This window comes from Cystoisospora suis, assembly GCF_002600585.1.
Source record: "Cystoisospora suis strain Wien I chromosome Unknown contig_844, whole genome shotgun sequence".
In the NCBI taxonomy this organism is placed as follows: domain Eukaryota; phylum Apicomplexa; class Conoidasida; order Eucoccidiorida; family Sarcocystidae; genus Cystoisospora; species Cystoisospora suis.
The window spans coordinates 9,139-29,525 of record NW_027153645.1 but is presented as its reverse complement, the minus strand read 5'-3'; the positions used below and the strand labels follow the sequence as shown (position 1 = coordinate 29,525).

Below are 20,387 nucleotides of genomic sequence, written 5' to 3'. Positions count from 1 at the left end.
GATCTTTAGCGTACAGGATGTGCAATATGTACCCTGTGGTTGCGAACACAGAGCAGAGGCCGGCCGTCCTCGATATTCGCTGAGCTCGAAGCTAATGAGTTTTCACTTCCGTCCCTGATATTTCTTATCAGGGACTCGTTTTCTGTGTCGGCGCGGGATTAGTCGCGACAAGAACGACCGCTTAATGATACCTCATTCAACTAAGAATGAGAAAGTGGACCGCTTATGGTGGTTTTTTTTTCGATCCGCAGATCCTTTGTATGATGTTGATTGGGAGGGACTACGTAACCTTCTTCTTGACAACGGAACCGTGGCGCAGGAACCACCGATGGATTTCGGGCCAATGCTGGACCGGACATGTCCTGACCGAGAAGCACTTTTCAAGAGGCTTTCCAGGCCACCGACAGAGAGCGAAAGGCTTGTAGGACATTATCCAACCTTTGTCAAATGTTTATATTTGGTGAACGTGTCTGTTGTGTTGGTGTCCTTGTTGTGGAGAACACCCTGTTGCGGGTGTCAATGACTATTCTACGAGATGCATGTCTGCTTGATCTGCATAGCCCCGGTGACTCGCGTTTGCTGTCTCTCATCCACCCTGCGTTCTACACTTGACTGCTGTGATGGTCGTAAGTGATTATCTCTATACGTGCAAAATGTATGTCCCAGTTCCGTCCGCTTCTGTGAAGGGACTCGTGTCTACACAGATCAGCACGAGCGTGACACTGTGTGGTCATATCTGATCGGTAGCGTAGGTCCACCTCTTTCCAAGATATAACTGACGGGTCGGCGAGTTGACTGAAGAACATTTGGACAGCACTGCTCGTTTTTGAGTATTTTCCCGTCAATTCCCATGTTTTCGTGGCTCCTGTTGTGTTTGACTATACAGCAATTCCTAAGTCAGAAGCTCGTGGGGATGACTGCTCCACCTCTCCCGGAGCCCATGCAAATCGGCTTCCTTGTTTACCTGATTGACTTGGTCCGGTGCAAACGCGGAGGGGCTTGGACGGGAGAGCAGAGGGTAGAAACCTGGTTGTCGCCTGTCGTGATCCCGACTCAAACGCTTGCAAAGTGGCTTCTGGCTTTAAGGATTGGTTCCACTTTCAGCACTGATGCGTTTGGCATTAGCGTGAGGTGTCCTGACGTGGGGCGTACCGTAGGTCCCGATCCCGGACCAAGCGTTCATGTACACGAAGTTGCTCCATCGTGCCAGATACTTGTCAAGTATCTCCAGCTGGTCGATGCCCTCGACGGTGTGAGGAGTGCGATCGATGCGGAGGACTATAGAGCAGCAGTTGCAGCTGTGCTAGAGATGCGTACCAGGTTTGAAGGACAACCGGCCCTCTCCGCGATGGATCTTAAGAATGCCAACGGAGTGCTTGTGAACTACGCGGCTAATATTGCGTTCTTCCGTAAGCCTGTAAAAAGAAAAAAGAAAACCAGCGTGTTGTTTACTGTAACCAGAAGCGAGAACTGAAGACGTTTGTTTACCCTTGCGATGACAGCTGTATGATTAGTTACGTAAGCGGTAGTTGTGAAAATGGAGATTGCGTTCTGTGTGTGAGACAGTATCGGACAGCTTCGCGCGAGAAGCAAGCCAGTGTCTTCCCTGAGTCCAACCACACTGGTAGGATCGGTTACGAAAGTACACAGAATGCAGTCTCTGCCTTCAACCTTTTCGTAGTCGTTGTTTCCGAATATCTATAGCCCGCTGTAGGGCTCGTTAGTAGACGGAGAGGCGGGAGAGGGGGGCGTGTGTTTTCTTTTTCGGAAGAACGTTCCCGGCAAGCACACTGAGGCTGTTGTCGAGGCTTTTGTCCAGCGGGTTCGTTCTGAAAGAGCATTTGTCCTTAGTGTGCTTAGCGCGGCCCTTTGGACAAGCAAATTCTTGCTCTCTCGAAGCCGAGACGCATATATGTGCAGTGAGAATCACGAGTTTCTTTACTTTTTGCATGCGGTGATAATGCGTTTCCCATGCCCCGATGTGACTGCCTTGTCAGCATAGGACGTGCAAGCATGTGTCGTGTACTGAGAAGTTCAGTTTTCAGAGAACGCTCCCTGGTTTGATACTAGGTTACGGGCTGCTGCAAGACTGCACGACGAAATCCTGTGTCATCAGGTGTAACGCTGAATTCACGTGGGTCGCTTACCTGGTCTGTCGTCCATTGCTGTAATGTGATGCTTCTCAGTTGCTTCTCTCGAGGACGCAGGAGCAAGCCGGGAAATTCTGAAGTCGTTCACGTCGAGCGGACGTCTTGCACGTATGTTCTCTCGAATGGTATACGATATTTCTCTCCGAGAGGGCGGTGTGGCCCCGTACCAAGTACCACTCACCGAGACTGAGAACGTCCAAGTAGAGACTGGGGAACAAATGGTAACAGCTACAATGACGCATTTCGCGGCCCGACTCGAAGCCACCATATTCTGTGCCACCGGCGAGAAGAGAGGCTTGGCAGTCTTTGCCGGTGTCACCGCAGCTGCTCTGACGGACGACGTCCGAAGAGTCTACAGACGGAACCGCTTACTGGGCCGACAGGACGTAGCGGCCACTTCTCTTCAGGTGCTCCTCGATCTGAATGTCCTGCTTGAAAACGTCCGAGCCAGGGGATATCGGGGCGGACCCCTGCTCTATGCCGCACTTGGTTTGGTACTTTATTCGGCTTTCAGAATGGCTGTATGGTGAGTTACGACTTGGATTCCGACAGGAGTTGCATTCGACTGCGGACGTCAGGTGCTCCGCGAGAGAGAAATTTGGCGGACAGCCCTCATTTGCCGCTGTCCGGAAATTTTGCGAATTTGGGGCCGAGTCGGTTCAGCAGGTCCAGGTTGCTTTTTCTAGTAACATATACACACATGTGTGTCTGTAAGCGGAAGTGTAAGGCAGTAGCAGTGATCGGCGAGAATGAATCGTTGACCACGAAGTTGCTCTCGAGTTCCGATACATACCTGTATGTGTGTATATGAGTACCGCAATGTAAGGAAGTAGTCTTGATCTGTTGAAAACGGGAATAGAAAACCTTGGATATGTTTTAGAGTTTCTCTCGGTTTCTTCGGAGGATGCACCTGTGTGGGGCAGAGGGTTACGGCATCAGTGCGGGGGCCAGAATGTTGATCAGCGAGCTGGTAAAAAGTCCGTGGTCTCTTCCTCCTCTTCCGCAAACAAGTGGTACGATGAGAAAGACGTGCCGCGCCTCTTGGTGGTCCCGCGAAGTGATGTCGATTGTTTTGAGAAGATTCACGAGGCTGTTGATTCTTGATCAAAACATTGTGTCCGCGTTGTTTTAGTAACGTGAGGGAACAGCCATGACAGCTGACCAGAGTTCAGGGCAAAACTACAGGAGGCGTAGACACGCCCCCACGTATCGCGACAGAAAGACAAAACAAAACAGGGTGATGAGTTGGCGCAGCATCAAACAGAAATGACCATCGGCATTGTCTAGGAGAGCACACTCTAAAGAAAAAGCTAGTGTGATGCTTGTTTTACATCCCGCATAGTCCGCGGAGCAGGGATACAGCTCTCCCGACTGACCTCACTACGTGGGGTTTGTCGTTCACGTTTCTCAACTGTCCGGCCCCCCATCCGATCCCGCGGGGCCTGCACGACACTCGCCCCAGTAGAGCCGGCATCGCATAGCACAGTGCCCGGCGGGGAAGACATATTGCTTCATGACTAGAGCACGGCGCTCACTGCACCGCGTGTGCCGTGGCAACACATCTTCATTGCAAAGGCATTACACACCACGACAGTAAGACGAGAGCAACGTAGAAAAGAGAGCTCCTACGAGTAATAGCAGACTGACTATTCGTGCCCGTAAGAACGGCAATGCCACTGCTGTGCGGACTGCTGAGATTCTCACAGCATGTTGGTACACAAGGTAACGCAAGACAGCACCGCTGGCACGAGAGCTTCGCCCCTGTTCCAGTCGTGCGATGTAGCTTACTAGTTGACTGGGTTAAGCGTCACCTACTTACATATGCCCAAGATGATACCCGAAGCGGACGACAAAGCTCAGACACAGATTGCAGTGAGAAGGCATAGCCCAGTCAAGCTGGCCTTAAAAAATTGCCAGTTAGTCCGTCAGCCAGAGAGCGCGTACTCGTGAGGCTCTCGCACCCGCCGCAGAGGCTGTACGTCACAGGAGTCCCACGGGGCCAACAACCACACTGCGCTTATTAGTATCAACTCCTACAATTGCGTGCAGCACCGTCGTCTTCAGTATAGTCACCAGACCCCGGGTGGTGGAAAGCAAACTTTGTATATATGGATTTTCTGTTTGGAAGAAGGTACACACGGGCCTCCAGCAATATCTACCCAGCCTACGCTGTGCATGCACATGTCTTTTCTCTTTGTTCTTCCTTGGGCCATTGCATGGCGAGGACCTAGACTGTTCTCGACTGCTCTCGTCTGACCACTTCAGACTTCACTTAGGCATGCTGGAAGCCCCTAAGCGCCCTGAAACCTTGCTTGGTTTGGTTAGCGCTTTTCTCTTGCGGAAGAGCACAACTGATATTTTTCGTTCTTTGCTCCCGGGCGCGCAGAAGGCTATCTCTCCTACGATCGCTCTCCGTCCGTAGTGAAGTCGCCGCTGACGGTGGCCGGCCAGCGCTGTGTCGAGACAGCATTTCTTAATACAGGAAACTTCTAAATGCGCGTACTGTCTTCGGGCAGAGGTCTTGTCGCGGCGGAGGTACGTGAGCACGAAGTGTCTGTTGGACGGCGGTGATTCTCACTCTTGACAGAAATCATGGCGGGGTGAGCCCACTTGGAGGACATGGTCTACGAGTGTGCCCTCTTTTTCTTGTGTGTCGCTCGTCACATCTGTGTGTTCTGCTCTGAAGTCCCTACCGTCCTGCAATTCTCTGTCTTTCCCGCTGCTGCCTGGGTACGTCCATTACGTCGGGCTGGTGTTCCTTCCTTACTCACGTTTCTCATTTCTTCTCTGCTGTCTGTTTTTCTTGGGCTCCCTGTTTTTTCACTCTGCGCTCCTCGGGCTCGTAAACCTTTTTCTTCTGCACTACTTCACTTGGCCCGCCTCGCTGGCACGGAGCGTCTCTCTTTTGTCCCTCTCCTTTGTCCTTTCTTTCCTTTCACCACCTCCTTTTCTGAACGTTTCTTTGCCTCGAAGAACTCCGACGATGGTATTATTCCGGCCTTCAACAGGGGGAGCTCAGGGCTCCCCGTGGCGCGCAGTACGACACAAGCTTCGGGGTTTTTTCGGTGACTGGAATCCCGAAAAAAGCAAAAATGCTAGGGTTCTGGTAGGGACAGTTCTAGTCGCTGGGACACTCTGGTCTTGTGGGAAGCGTATCCCCGGGGGGTATGTGGGCTTTCTTCAATACAGGGATGGTATGTCCGCCAACCGCTATGCCGTGTACATCTCTGTTCAGACCTCCTAACTGACTATTGCGTCTCACGCAGATGGCACGTACGCATGTAACTTGCGATGGTCTACCGACATCCCTAGTGAACCCTTCTGTTCCCCGGTGTCTATGTAGATGTCTCCCATTCACGTCCAAAACTCTCTTTGTCACTGTTTTGAGAGTACCTGTGGCTACATTGCTGTACAGAAATCGCTTCCTTCGGTTTTAGTATTACACTGTTTTTTTTTTTCCTATTCGTATCTTCGTGTCTAATAAATAGGTTGCTTTCAGTGCTACTATGATTTCTGCCCGTAAGGACTCCCCCTACACGTTGGTGTCTTGGCCTTGTTCTCAAAGCGGAGAGAGTTCTTAGAGAAGTGTTACGAGTCTATATCCGAGAATTTTGTCTCTCATGAAGAAAAGATTCCACAGGTGGGCGCAATAGCTGTGATTCTGTCCTAGGTACTGCAGTATCGGTACAAGGAGTCATGACTCGCCACTTAACTACCAGTTTTTTCTCTTGGAGGACTCTACCTCAGCTGTCGCTGATAATACACATCTTTACGCAGGGGTAGAAAACCTTTAAACGCGTTGCCTTATCCGTTAGGGTCTCTTCAATTGAGGAAAGAGAATCTCTGTTTCCTTGTTCCTCTGATAACGCGGTCGCGTGGCTGAACGGAAGCCTGGAACGGCTTCTTGTATTTGGTGAGGTTCTCGGGTATTCTCTTTTTGCTTAATGAACTTAGCCAGAAAGGGTACGAAAAGTAATCTTTTTTCCGCTTCTCTGTGAATCCCTCCCAGTCGTGATGGATCTATAGATAGACAGGCAGACGGATACAAATAGATGGCTGTATCGCCCCCGTGTATGAACAAGGATGCAACAAAGTTACGAGCATTCCGCGGCAAGTTGACCCTCTCATCTTCACTGCTTTAGGTCTAACCATACCTCATTTACAAGGCATCTGCTTTGTCTTCCTCCTCTCTCCAGGCACCATCAGTCCGGGTTTATGGGAAGAGGAGGCGGTGGTCCCTTTCCTCCCTTTTTATCACAAACCCGTAACTATGCGCGTCATGCCGGCATACAAGAAGCTGAGGCGTATATACACTACAAAAGACAACAAGGAAGTAGAGGTAAAGAGCTTCTTAAAGAGGAACCGGGAAATAGAAGACATTTGCATTAAGTAGAAGTGTGTTTCTCCCACGATTTCCAATGGTTCAAAAAGTTCCGCGGCGCCAACATACTTGCCATGACCTTTCTTACTTCCTGTTTTCGGCTTTGCGCTTGGTGTGAATCAACCTGCCACTGTCTCGCGGGATGTCGTACAGATTTGTCTTTTTGTGTGGGGCTTATCATCTGTCATGAGACGGACAGATGGTGTTTGAAAAGCGGATGAACGGACGAAAACCAAACACAAGGAGGAAGGAGCCGGGGACAGCAGACACATACGGGGTGAGGTTTACGTCTTCTCTGTCGTGTTCTTCCCTTTGAGGAGAGTACGTCTTCTTCCCTTCGTGGTATTAGCTCTCGTTCATATGGTCGTTACTGGTGCGAGTTAGGCTCCTGGTAGAGTGTGTCTTCTCTCTGTATACACTTTTATAGATACTAGTCTTTCACAAGCACGGTTCTCTTCCAATATGAGCATGCTATATGCTCGTCTTTTCCCTGCTCACTCATGAAGAGGGCCAGGCCCCGTAGAGGCTTTCTTCACGCCCTTCTGCGCTGGTCATCTGTTGTGACTTCTTAGAGGTTTTCTTCAGGTTCTTTAAGACAGATGAAGTGGGTCATTCTGTAGTCTTCTCCATGTTTTCTTCTATGGCAGGCGGCCGTGAGAGTTCGATTGCAGCCAAAGATTGCTTTTATCCCTGAAATCTACCTGCGGTTCGGCCGTGAATTCGGGCGCGCTTTTCTAAATGAAGAACTGAACATCGACTTAAAGAGCGTTATCAAGGAGCATACCTATGCTGAGCTGGTCAAGAATGACGAAAACACAGACAAGATTGTTGATGATCTTGTTGCCAGGTTTCAAGATGCTGCGGCCTTTCACAAAATCATCTTGACGGAAGTCGTATGTCTCTGTAACTTAAGAGACAAATAAATGTTTTTGCATGCATTGTGCTTATAGTGTGACTTTCATGAAAGGCGATGGGGAACAAGCGTAGACATAAGACTCGATCATTCATAGTACCGTACCTGTAGAGTTTTGAGAGCCTTTGTGGGTCTTTCCATACACACAGGTAATGACTAGGCAAGGTCACCGTATTCTTGCTATCATTGTGAATCGTCTCCTCTATCACACCGCAAAAATAGCTCTCGAGGCGCGGTCTTTGTTGACTGCTTTGTACTGAAATAGTTGGAAAGCAGCCTTCCGCGTACATGAATACGAAACAGGTTCTTCTTCTTCACGCTGCATGTGATTCGGCTATCCCTAGCATGTGGACGATAAAGTCTCTTATCCTCTCGGCTACGCTGCAAAGATGTGTCCTGATAATCCTCCATTGTAACACCAGTATGCGGTATCACACGACGATACGTCTATGTAGAAACTTCGTCTTTGTACCTCTACTTTCAGTGCCCGTATGCATATCTGACTCAGTTGAGACTGACGCTTTTACATGGTGATGACACCTCGGTCAAATCAGCACTCTGGTCAGCTCCATCGGAGATACCCTGGGAGAAGGTTTACTCATTGCTTGAGTGTTGTTACAGTGTTGCTTCTGTCCACCAGTATCTGGAAGCCTTCGAAGAGATTGAGTAGCTCGAGTTCGCTGTCCATCGTTGCTCGAAGTTCTCCTCGTTGTAGTACGTTTTATGGCAATTTGAACCCAAAGAGATCTTGAGGTTTTTCTTTATAGAAAAAGAAGACGTACTGACAGCCGGTCGCTTGGTCAATCTATCGACGGACGAAGAGCAGCGCTAATGTGTGCGATGATGCGAGATGACAGCGCGGCCTCGTGCCGAGGCCATTCGATGCCCTGATAGCGACCGTTCAGGCGCCTGTACTCTGTCTAGTATCGAGAGGGCCTCCCCACCAGGTTCGCTGTGAAACCAGTCTTTCCATTCAGTGCGACACTTCAGGAGAAAAAAAGCTGCTTTGTTTGTTCGCTGTTTTCCAGAGTGTTCTATTTCGAAACCCTGATGATGAAGATGATGATGATTGACTACCACGAAAAGATCGATGAAGAGCCGTTTCGCGTGCTTTTTCAATGGGCAAAGGCCTTCGATCCCGTCTTCTTTCTCTTCTCCTTCAACTGTCTTTTTCTGGTATGCCAAAACAATAGCTAGGCACCGGTTCTCAGAAATCGACGTGCCGACCGGCCCAATGAGACGACCCTGAAGCTGGTACAATCAACGTGAGACGAGAGGAAGACGAAACAGCACAGCAGCGTTCCTACGTTTGTTCTCCGTCAATCGCCTGGTTTTCCTTCTTCCTAGGAGCCCTCTGAACGAAAAGAAGGGGGGCATTGGATCGGGGGTTGCTGATGGCATCGTGTTTGGCATGCGAGGGGTAACGTGATTGGACTCGTACGAGAAGAGGAGAAATCGGGTTTGTACGGGGGGATGTTTATGTCATCCGAGACGGAAAAAACAGGGAGGCAGTAAAGCTGACACCCCGGAGACAAGATGGTGTGTGTATGGGAGTATCTGTTGTAGTAGTATGCAGGGCGCGAAGTCTATCTTGATTTTCACTAAAGCATCCGGTGTCCAGAGATACGCCAGGTGACGAACCAGTGCCTCTCAGGGTCCTGGTGTGCGGCATGTCTATGTCCGCCACATGTATATGTGAGCACCTGTCGGCCATACAGCTACTGAGACTCTCTCGTCCTGTTTTCTTTTTCACTTGGTTCTTTTGTCTTTTTCTTTCCGTATGGCTATGTGTTTGGTATTCTACTGTGGCTGTCTACCTTCTTCTCAAAAGAAAGAAAAGACTTTCATCTCTTGCACTTCGTCTAAAGAGAAAACAACTTTCCGTCCGTTACAGGGTTCTCAGCAACGATGGAATTTCCTCTGCTGAGACCAAGAAATATGCCGGGGAGTATGTCTTTGTTTAAGGGCTTGACTCTCAGGGAGAAATAGCAGGGATCCAATCCTTCTACCCTTTCTTGGAGCAAGGAAGCTCAAATAGTGCGTCCGGAAAGAAATACTTGTCATTCAACATGGAGAACTTTCTTCGATTTTGCAAAGTTTTAGTGAAGTTTGTCACTGTGGTAAATCTCAGATTCGCGTTCGTCGTTTTCCTTCGAAGGATGCAGGATAGTATCAGTTGCGTTTCTAAATGGTTTGTGCATGTGTCCACGATCGACGCAGGAAAACAGGAGAGACAATGACGGAGGGCGCTGTCTGTTAGCCGCCGCGCCCACTGTACCGGGGGCGCCGACACTTCGGGTATGGGAGTGGCCTGTTCGCCACACGAGTTCTTGACAGTGTACGCCAGGCTTGAATAGTCTGACTTCGTTCGCTAGACGCTGTGTAGGCGTCGCATCGTTGGTCAGCAGTCCGGATAAACACCTGAGAACGGTGGGCACCCAGACTGTCCCAGGTTCCATGCTTTCCAATGAAGATAGTTGCATTACGGACTGTGTAGCATCGGTACACATGTAGAATGTGTAAACCAAGCAATGCAGTTATCCTACTGACTGTATGTACTCAAGAGCACATTGTCGAATTCGTGTTGATGAGGAGATTGGCTCTCACTATAAGCAAAGAATTCTTCTGAGTTCACTCTGCGACTGTAAATGCCACAGCACTGGAGTACCAATGACGAAAGCTGGGAATGCGCAGCAACGAGAGTCATTCTTTAACACTTGCAGCATCCACACGAGACACTTAGATAAAGGCCATTCCAGAAGTCATGTTCTTGACAATTTGAAACCATGTTCCTTTCTTTCTGTCTTTTCTTACGTCTACCTGCTAGCTGCCAGCGGTCTCTTCCTAGCTCTCGATAGTGAGAGGGCCTGTTCCAGGCAGAAAGACGACGGGCGGTGACGTGGCTCTTCCTCGGTACGCACTGTGAGGAGCCCGCTATGGTGCTAGAGACTCAACTGTATTACCCGTGGCTAAGTGAAAAGCTTTAGACGCCATCTTTCTTTCAGCAAGATTTTGTTAACTCGGAAGCGTGTCATCACATCTCCCAGAAAGGCCCCTAACCAGAGGGCCGTGGAAGACCCTCTTGTTGTAACAGTGGGTGCCACGCCGTCCTTTGGCTGGTTACATACAGGAATCTCCGAGGGACGGGTTGCAGTGATGCGAAACAGCCACACGGCGTGCAGACAGGAAACAGTGAGATAGACTGCTCATCATGTAAAGAACCAGTGGCATGTCGTTTTGGGTGCTCCTTCTGGCTAGACTATGTGACCTCGAAAAACGAAGAGAGAAATAAGAGTATCAGGCTGCCTTCCCGAGCTGCGGGAACGTCTCCTCGCGGGAGAATGACTTCCCCACGCGGGCAAGCGGTGTGGGAGTAACGGGTGAACAGGAAGATGACGACGGAACAGCAAGAGGGGAAGAATACGAAACGAAGGAGGGGGTGGAGGAAAGAAGACAACCCGGGGGAGAAGGAAAAGCAGTACTAGTCGTCTTCTCATAGAGGTAGCTGTCAGTCGGTTTGGACACAGGCCCATACTCTCCTGAGGCGGAAGTCGCGAGGGAAACAGATCTTCGACTTGTGATAGGTTCCATACTGGAATGTCTGAATGAAGAAACCGACGAGAGGGACGATGGAAAGAAAGAAAACGGGGAATAGGAAGGCTGCTTCAAAATGTCTGATGCTATAGGCGGGAGGACGTCAATACCCTCTTCCTCGTCATCGGGTATAGTAGTACATCCAGCGTCGTCTTCTGTTTCTCCTCCTCCTGGGGTATCTTTCAGATGGTTTCCCTCACTACACGAGTGTAGATGTTCCACATTCCTGTTGAGAAGAGGATTGAACGGTTCTCCCTCCAGTGCCTGCTGGGTGAGCCAGTCTGGTTTTCCTATTGTCCCCGATACCTGATTCTGCCTCGTCCCTGCCGTCCGCGGTGTATTCTTTCCATACTGGAGAGAGGAGCCGTCCGTAGAGCAGGTGTCTTTATTCTTCTCTCCTTCACGTCTCGACCACTCTTCGTCGATTTGCACTTGCTTGTTATCCCTCTGATCTGTTTTGATCCACACACGAGCAAACGCTCGAAGGACATGAGGCGGCGCCAGACAGCGAGGGACCTCAGCTGCCGGAAGGTGTTCTGTATTCTTCCCACAGTGCGGCGGCTTTACATGTCTAATTGGGATGCTTCGTCTGTCCTCTCCAAAGTCGCCTGGAAATTCTAGCACTTCATCATCTTCTCCCGTCCTCCAAGACCCATTTTCATGGGGAACTTCAAGGAAGGATAAAGAACAAGGAGAGAGAGAAGAAGGTAGCGAACGGCAGGACTTTGGTGAGGTTTCAGCTGAAGAAAAAGACGAGCGAAAGCTCTTATGACCCGGGGTATTACTGCCGGTACCACGACCGTCTGTAGCACCACCAAGAGAGGAAAGAGCTAAGGGGGATGAAAGCAAAGCTGAGTGCTCTATTCCTTCTGCCGTGCAAAGGGCGTCTCTCGTGTCTCCTGTAGACAAAAAGAAAGAAAATGAACGACTGCGGGATTTCGAAATGCGTGACACGCTATGCTCAAGGCACCTCTTATCCTCACGACTCTGTGCGGGAGAGGTAGAGGCCTCCATGTGTACGTGTTCGCGGAAGACCCTCAATATGCGCGTCTCACTACGTGTATCGAAGGCGTGTTTGCATAATATCTGTGTATGTATGAATATGTCGGCATCTCTGTACGTATACCTTCTCAATTCGGTTCTTCTCCCGCTGCACAAGAGCCGGCTTGAGAAGCCGATAGCAAATAACCAGAAAAGGAAGAAAGCGGTGAGAGAAGGACGCAATCCAGCAATAGGGTAAGTTTATGTGACTTCCGATTCTCTGCTATCAGGAAAGATTGACAGCAGAAAGATCTGGTTCCTTCACCCGACTACACAGCTCAGTAGAGGAAAATGTTCCAGTCGACGGCCCTTTGTGTTCCAGCTAAGACACGTCTGTGGTCTTCGCGGTCCAGCAGCTAGGAGGCAAAGGGTGAACAGAAAGAACAACCAACAAAAAAAGAGAAAAGCCACTACGAACTTGGAAGAGTTATTTCTTTTTCGATGTTTCCGTCCACCCCACCGCACTTGATGTATCTATGTAAGTTTCAGGAGAAAACCCAATCAGCTCCAAAGACAGATAACGAATGACATCTCGGGATGGTTGGAATGGTCAGCATGTACGTCTTCGCTTTATCGTTGACTGATGGATCGCACTGGCCGCAGCAGCAATCGCTACCTTGACGAGTCTTGCAGACTATGCCCCCTGAAATGTGTTTAGTAGTCTGATGTCCCTCCTTTCGTGGCTCTGGTTGCTAATACTCCTGACCAGGTGTAGAGAGATGATAGCTCCCACTCATAACGAAGCTTTTTAGCAGCTCTCGAAGAAGAACCAATAAGAAGGAAGCTTAGGATATATAATATAGATTCTCTTTTCTCAGGGTTCTACTCACCGTGTTGGAAGTCAGGCCAGCGTTGCATTCCTCTGTCTACGAGGGGTAGTACTCCATACACAACGCTATCCACATCATCGTCGGACAACGTCAATCCTGTCTCCTCCTCTTCTTGATCAAACATTGTGTCTTTGCCAGGAGGCCCTTGTAGCATTTCAGGACTGATCATCCTTATAAAACTCGTACCACAATCTCTACATCGTTCACCCGCCCGTCTGGCACAGCAGTTTTTCATGAGCTTCTTTGGATGGCCCCTGGACTGAGCCTCGGCATTCTGTCGCTCAGGTAGTACTGCTGAGGGCCCGGGGCCTCCCTCATCAGGGAGAGAAGCAGATGACGATGATGGTGAGGATCCAGAGACGACCGCTGTTCGACAGGCGGGGCGACGAGCAGACGAAAAACACCGTGGACATGTGACGCCTCGGAGCACGTCATCTGCAGAAATGAAGGTGTGCAACAAAGAATGTACTGCTTCCCTGAAGTCGTTCCCATCCGCTTGAGGTTAACGAGGTAGCTATTCAGCCCTTCTTTCTGCCCTGTTAGACCGAGTAGAGTGCGTTCTTTCCCTTCAGATCATTCGGTCCTAAATGATGTGTAACTATGACGATTATGATGAGATACAGTGAGCCGGAACCCACTGCGCCCATGTAAGCCATACTTCCGTTGTAATGTAATGCGGTCCGACAACGGCGGGGCTCAACGCTTAATTTCTCATGCTCGTCAACGGCTACCGTCGCCCTCAGGGTGCGTACAGCAGATCACTCGCATGCCAGAGGGTGTCTCGCCAGGGGTCATGCAGCGACGCTCCACTGACCGATTAGGCTTCCTGTTTTCTTTCCACTTACTGAGAACGTTGTCATCTTCGAGATCCTGAAGGGCCTGGTCGTCTCCAATCAGGACGCCATCTATGAACACCTGAGGGACTTCCGCTTAAATTGGAGAAATCACACACGGCAACCCCAGGAAGACTCACCCAGCCTAGATACCTCCCTCCACGTACATAGAGAAGCAGCGAGAATCGTGAATAGCCCACGCGGAGGCTCTCAAGCAGCTTCTTCCCGCCCAGCCTTCAAGCGTGGACTTCAGCTACCATACTCCATAACGACACGATTACCCTAACGCCATGCATCTCTTCTCAGAACCTGCATGCAGCGTTAGTAGTGCCCTGTTGCTTGTTCTTATCATGCTGCCTGTCACATGTAGCAACTTTCGTGCTGCAGCTGCGGAGGCAGGAAATGTGGAAGAAGGACGAAGAGATGGTGGCAGTTTCTGTCCGTGCTTTCCTGATAAATCTGTCGATTCTTGCAGACCTCGCTATGAGCTGATTGCCAACCGTTTGCATGTCATTCAAAGCGTGCTCTGTACCAAGAGTGAAAGAACAACGGGTGCTGGAACCGTGTCGACGGCTGTCAGGAAGGAATTTCAATCGACTTCTTATACGGTGTTTCCTGATCTATACAAGAAAGGTATACTCACGAGAGAAAGAGAGTGCGAGAAGCAGTGTCAACAAGACGGACGGAAAATCGTTCGTGGAAAGAGAACCCGTGGCGACCGTATCAAAATATATCTCTGAGTGTTACAGCAGGTTGAAGCGGGGCCATCGGGCATCTGAACTATTTCCGTACGAAGCTCGAAGATTCTGTCCTGCCGCGCACTCAGAAGGGTGTACCCTGTTTCAAGTGATCGAGACGAAGACGCACTGAAAAGTATATTTCCTTCCAGCATCAGAAACGAGCTGGGTTGTTGACATACGGCCTAAGGAATCCGGTCCCTTTCCCAGTCGTAGCAGTCCGCGTCTTTGCCAGCCCAGGATAAACTGACGATCAGGGAGAACATCTGGAAGAAAAACGACCAATATGTTTCAGCAATGAAAACACAGGGGAAAGAGAGCCAAACAGCAGCGAAAGCACAAGAAGGCGGGCTGCCTTCCCACATCGTCCCGAGTATACTGATACTGATCACTAGCAAGGGATGAGGAGTGTGGGGGAGATTTCCGTGCAGCAAGAGAAAACTTGAACTACTCCCTGAAATGTCAGATCAAGAGTATACTCTGGTGCCTCAGCCTCTCCTTCTGTGTCCGTCTCTTGAGACAGGTGAATGGCTCGAACTTTTCACGGGGTACGTCGGCCCCGTGCAAGGACATTATCCCGAGGGCGTGTGCGCGTCTGCCAGTATAAACGTGCCCAGTTCCAACGCATCAAAACGAGCCGATAGCCTAACAGAACAGCCTAGCGTGACATACCAGGACCGACATCCATGTTAGCGTCAATAACATAGAAGTCCACTTGTTTGCATAGGAGGAGATGCAAGGCCCGTCGCGATGCGAACGAGGCCCGATGCAGCGCTGCCAGGCTGCTGTAGAGTAGAACAACCTGCGGAGAAGGATGAAGAAGAAAGACACTTGGAATCCACAAATACTACAATCAGGCGAGTCCGGACCCCGGCCTGGCCTACTAAAGTCAGCCGCTAGAAGAGAGAAGGGATGAATACTCCGCTGGTCACGTTTCTTCTGTCTATCATAACGCAAAGACTCTTCGTTGTATAGCGTGCCCGCTTAGATGATTTGGAAAAGCTTTGCACAGGAAGAGTCTCGGGCAAAGGCTTCCAGGGGAGTGAGGAAAACTGAGAACTGCCGCCTACTGTATGTCACGCATGGGGGAGATTGCTGCGCAGCAGAGGAGGTGTACGTACACTGCATTTACTCCTGTACACCGGAGCTATTGCGGACGGGAGCCGAAGAAGGAAGGCACAGCAACCGTGTCCTCCAAGGAGGCACCTTGTCCGTCTAAGCAAGGTAGGAAGACGCCAGTCCCCAGGAAGAAGAGAAAGGTATTAACGATGAACTGATTCACGGAGTGAAGTCCCAAATATGCTTTCGAATCAGAAGTTCAGCTCGCGCACTTGCAGAGGGAACGAATTTACCCGCCAGCGGGGTTCTTGCCCCTACTTAGCGTACTGTTCATTCTCGCGAGAATATGTTCTGCTTCCTCTCCTGCTTGCGGCTGGTGAAGAGGTCAAGGAGGGAGAAGGTGTGGGCAAACATTGAGAACGCGACCGTACTCTCACACCGAGGTAACCTCCAGCTGCGATACAATTGCCTAGACAGGCAACAGTTCGTGTGGAATCAGAGTCGGGCCGGACATGAACGCTTCTACTTCTCTGTGTATGCATTCGTTGAGCAAGACCCCTTCCTTCTCACCTCCGCTGTTTGTTGACCACCCAGCCTATGCGCGGGTGTAGGACGTGGGTTCGTCCTGACGTTTCCCCCTGACTGCGCACCAACAGACTTTGAAGGCCTGAGCACCTTCGCGTCTTCCTCGCCGTAAAGCTGCATGAAAATATGTGGCTGAGTGTCCAGTCGTGTTGGCGGCACGGTGGGATCCGATGTCGCCATCAGCGGTGAAATCAGCTTCGGATTGGTGTGACACGGTGTTGTGTCGTCTTGTATCTCAGTGTGTCCGTGCTCCGTCATGCTGCCCCGCACTCCAAGCACACTTCGACTTTGTCGTTTTTTTCAAGGAGTCACACCTTCTGCCCTCCTGGGGAGGTCTGGATTTTCCAGGGTCGACTGTCAGTCCCTGAAGTTCACGGGCTCACTGGAATGGTTCTGCAACTGCGGAGTTTGTCTGCTCTGGGAATATTATGAAACGGGAAGTAGTTCAGGTTTGGTGTGCGGCCATTGCTTTTCAAGCAGGAACATTACAGCAGAACAGAGAAGCCATTTTCGAGAGGGAAGCCTGTCCTGTTTGTAGCAAGAGCGAGACTCGGGGCGTTGTGGTTGCGAGAACCTTTGTTGAGGTGGCGTCTGAAGAAGGACTGACTGGCCCGCGTCAGCTCTCGGGTCCTTGCGAAGAACTCCGTGAAGGAAGGGAGCTTTGCGACAGAAATTCCCTGACCGGGGAATGAAAACGCAGTACGAAATGGAACACAGTGTGGCGGAGGTTCGTCCAGTTTCCCCGCTGGCCCGGGGCTACGTTGGGCTCGTGGTCGTTTGGAAAATTACGCAGTAAGGCGCTAGTAGAGCACATGGTACGCCGACCAGAGTTCCGCGATGCTGATGCATTTGGCAGGTGCCAGGGGAAAGAACAGACAGCGTACTACCTGGAAGACGCACTCTGAGGTTTTGGGAACTCCTGTGCTGAGTCGGAATGATCTGCCGTCATTGCGACTTCTTTCACGCCTGGAGATTCACAACTCATTTCCTTTGACATTCCTTTCCTTTTGTTTCTAAAAAGGTCAAAAGCAGCCGCCACACACCATCAAACCACGATCTTGCATGTGTTCTTTCGGACAGCTTGAAAACATATGTCCCGGTAGGCCTTCTCAGCGACGTTGTCGAAAAAGCGCCCGTGGACAAAGGGTTATCCTTGTGCGCACACCTAATGCAGTGTCAGGAGTCGGGAAGCGCAGTGAAGTATCAACTTGGTTACGGCTTGTCAGGTGTTGTTACAGCGTACTGCTTAGCCAGCCTTCTTTGCCTGTAAACCTCGTAACCCCCGGATAGTCAGATCGGAGCCCTGAGGGAGGAGGGGTTTCTTCCCATGCTGGGAAAACGACTGAGCACATCTGTCACCGGACGTAATGGACGATTGCTTATTGCCAGGTCACTCCATTTCCCTCGTTCGGACACAGGTGCCCAGTGCCATTCTATGTGCGGTACACGTCGGAGTTTCATTATTAGCCGCTCATACTTAGAGAGGCCCTGTGTGGCGTACCGCATCCGGCGACGCGAGCTTTTGCAGGTGTGTGCTGAAAAGTAAGTAGCCGGACACGCTCCAGAGGAGACATACACGCAATATCCAGTGAACAAGCTTGGGACGGTGAGAGAGCCAAGCGGCGGCCCCTCATTCTTTTAGTGGTAGATATGTGGTCACGTCGCATGCTATGGGCGGCAACAAATGTCGTGTGAGCCCTATCAGCACCCTGTTGGAGGAAGTGCTCTCACAGAGAGGGAGTCAGCCTGGGGGTTTCGGCAAGCAGCTCTTTTTTCATGGCCTCAAGCTCCTTGAACTGAGGCACTCTATTTCAGTGTGTACGGGAGTCTCATGCGAGCTTATTTCCACGTATTGCTTGCTGATCTTCGTGAACGCATGGCGGGCGCGCCGCTTTCCAATACCAGGAAAGGAACGACGGCCAACAGTTTAACTTGCTTCTGGGCAATTACGGACAGTCTACACCGCCCATCGCAAGTCCTCATTCGGAGTTCGAAAGTGTCTGTTTGAAATGAGTCCAGTGCGCAAGAACACTCTTGGCTTGGCTTTGAACGAAAAGCGAGCTCCAACGTCTTAGCAGTACCCAACGAGCGGTCACAATTGTTCAGGGGCCTGTTGTGGCGGTTTTTGCTGCGGAGACAATGCTGCAAGACAGGCACCACAACTTAGCTTTTCCAGTTAGTCGAGCAGCGAAATCGTCCCGAAATTTTCTGCGCCTGTCTGTAAGAATCTGTAGGAGTAGCTTGGGAGAACTTCAGGTGTACGGCCAGCCTCGTCTGGGACAGTGCATTTGCTGGAGCTGTGTGCTGCGGTGCGCACCAGGCAGATAGGCCAGTGACCGCTCTGCTTGGCAGACTCTTGAGACAAGTTGACTTAGTACACCCGTCACAAAAAACAAGTACCCGTATTGTATCTACCGGTAGATTTGAGGGGCCCGGCAAAGCGCGAAACCAGACAGTCATCCTGTCTGTCACTCAGAGCCGTGTCAACTGCCTGGTATTCCGACTGCTTCGAAGAAGCACACAGAACAACACTCTAATTCGATGGAGCTTCTCCCACAAAGACTCCCGTGATGTTGAGCGGCATCCTAGGCTCTGCTGGGCAGCAGGCCTTCGACAGGCAGTCGCTCCTATCAGAGCAGATGGGATTTATCTGATCGAAAACGACCCCCGTAGGGTCGTTTCCTTCTCTTTTGTGCTTGATGTCAGTGAACACCACAAATCAACAAACTTCCGTACAAAGCTCTCCATTCGCCTGGTCGCCGGTAGAGACACGCGATGAGGGGTTTTTCTGCACTTTCCCGGAGTGCTGCATGAAGCGTCTCGTTCCTTTGCCTTTTACTGTAGCCTTGAGAAGTCTCCGCTTTTCTGCCGTCCCGTAAAACACCTGTCCGCTCTTCAGGAACAGGAGTATCCGTGTCAACAGGCAAGAAGAGCGACAGATTATCCTTCGTTGATGATTGACTTTTTCCCGCATACGGATGCAGCGCGGTACTCCTGCAAGCGCAGGTGAAGAGGAAACGTGTTTATGTGATGACGTACGATTTCGAACTAGGGATCTCGACAAAGAACAACACCAGGCTCTCGTACCATCTTTTTGGCAGCAGGATCTGAACACAAGAAACGCTGTGGCGCACCCATTTTCCAAGTTGACGCCGTTGCCGATTTCTTCGCTTCAACCAGACGCGGTTGTAGAAGAAAGCTGGAATCTATTCAGGCTCTTGCTATCGTTGATTATGAGGTGTTTCCAGTTACCCCTTGCAGCGCATGCAGCTTTCGCCTTACGTGTCGTCTCCGGGGTGCTTAGCGGCTCTCCTTCCAAGGAAGTCGTCCAGATTGACCCGCCACTAAACCGACTTTCCTCTCCATCTCTCTTTCTCTCATGCCTTCGTACGTTGTTGTCTTTTTTCCGAGTGGAAGTTTCTCTGGGTTCGCTTTCCGAATATGTCCTGTGGCAGGTCTTACGTGAGAGTCTTAGTTATCTGCCCCCTCGCCCCCCGCCGCTCCAACGATCTGCCGAGACATTCCTTTTTTTGCACCCCTTTCTTCAATTCTCTGCCCGAGTATCGTCCTTTTTTAGTTCTCCTTGTCGCTTTTTCGGCGAAAGCATGTATCTCCTATTCATTTTTTTTCTCTCTTATCCAGGCGTGAGCTCTTGGAGAAGGACCGAGCTGCTGATTCCTTAGTCCATGTCCGCACCCGTTCCTCTTTTCTTCGTTCATTTCATGGTTTCTTGTCTTGAAGCGTTCGTCGTTCCTATTCTGTTCGTCGTCTACTTCTGCTCTTAATTTCAAGTGAATTTTCCGATTTCATCTCCTCCTCCCTCAGTATGAATTTATGTAGGCCTTGCCTTCAGTAGCTTTTCCGTACGCGAACCTCTCTCCAACGTGCATGCAGTCAAATTGTCTCCTTCGTCTTTCCTGCTTTCACTGGGTTGCTCGTGCACAGGCCTCGATACACGCAACAGAACCCTTCTAATCCGTGACGACAGGACAACCTTTGTGTGTCCGTTCGTGCGCGGGAGAGCACGTATTTTCCCTCTGTGAATGTCTCCTCAAAGCAAGGTTGCAATTCTGAACTCTCATGGCGAGTGATTCTTTCTCCGCTTCTACAAGGGGAGGCAAGAGAAGATCCGCAGACATTTCGTCATCCATCTCCGTTTATGATGCCCGTCCGTTCCTTTTCTTCTGGGGGAAAAACAGAAGCGTCCGTTCCATTTCAGACTTTTTGGATCTAGCGCAAATGTGGAGGAGTTCACGTGTTCCCG

General features: G+C 50.5%; 5 protein-coding genes across 5 annotated transcripts in view; 3 read left to right on the top strand and 2 right to left on the bottom strand.

The window, feature by feature from the left end:
* Positions 1 to 21: 21 nt before the first annotated feature.
* CSUI_002035 (uncharacterized protein) lies at positions 22 to 3,204 on the top strand. Its single transcript, XM_068062237.1, has 3 exons — positions 22 to 421; positions 887 to 1,409; positions 2,187 to 3,204. The coding sequence occupies exons 1-3, from the start codon at positions 185 to 187 to the stop codon at positions 2,678 to 2,680; spliced, it is 1,254 nt and encodes a 417-aa protein (XP_067925791.1). The 5' UTR covers positions 22 to 184; the 3' UTR covers positions 2,681 to 3,204.
* Positions 3,205 to 4,373: 1,169 nt separating this feature from the next.
* CSUI_002034 (prohibitin family protein) lies at positions 4,374 to 9,537 on the top strand. The gene is made up of 4 exons (XM_068062236.1): positions 4,374 to 5,344; positions 6,347 to 6,489; positions 7,179 to 7,424; positions 8,473 to 9,537. Exons 1-4 carry the CDS (start codon positions 5,134 to 5,136, stop codon positions 8,515 to 8,517), a joined length of 645 nt encoding a protein of 214 aa, XP_067925790.1. The 5' UTR covers positions 4,374 to 5,133; the 3' UTR covers positions 8,518 to 9,537.
* A 570-nt stretch (positions 9,538 to 10,107) lies between these two features.
* CSUI_002033 (uncharacterized protein) lies at positions 10,108 to 14,468 on the bottom strand. Its single transcript, XM_068062235.1, has 3 exons — positions 13,755 to 14,468; positions 12,910 to 13,344; positions 10,108 to 11,937 (listed from the first exon to the last, which is right to left on the bottom strand). The coding sequence occupies exons 2-3, from the start codon at positions 13,142 to 13,144 to the stop codon at positions 10,742 to 10,744; spliced, it is 1,431 nt and encodes a 476-aa protein (XP_067925789.1). The 5' UTR covers positions 13,145 to 13,344; positions 13,755 to 14,468; the 3' UTR covers positions 10,108 to 10,741.
* Positions 14,469 to 15,137: 669 nt separating this feature from the next.
* On the bottom strand, positions 15,138 to 16,303 carry CSUI_002032 (uncharacterized protein; the record flags this gene model as incomplete). Its single annotated transcript, XM_068062234.1, has 2 exons — positions 15,138 to 15,281; positions 16,109 to 16,303. The coding sequence occupies 2 exons, from the start codon at positions 16,301 to 16,303 to the stop codon at positions 15,138 to 15,140; spliced, it is 339 nt and encodes a 112-aa protein (XP_067925788.1).
* Positions 16,304 to 19,082: 2,779 nt separating this feature from the next.
* Positions 19,083 to 20,387, top strand: part of CSUI_002031 (uncharacterized protein) — a 10,407-nt gene continuing 9,102 nt past the window's right edge. Inside the window, exon 1 of the mRNA XM_068062233.1 lies at positions 19,083 to 20,387. This exon is cut by the window's right edge and continues 265 nt beyond it. The gene's annotated coding sequence lies outside the window, so the exon portion shown is untranslated.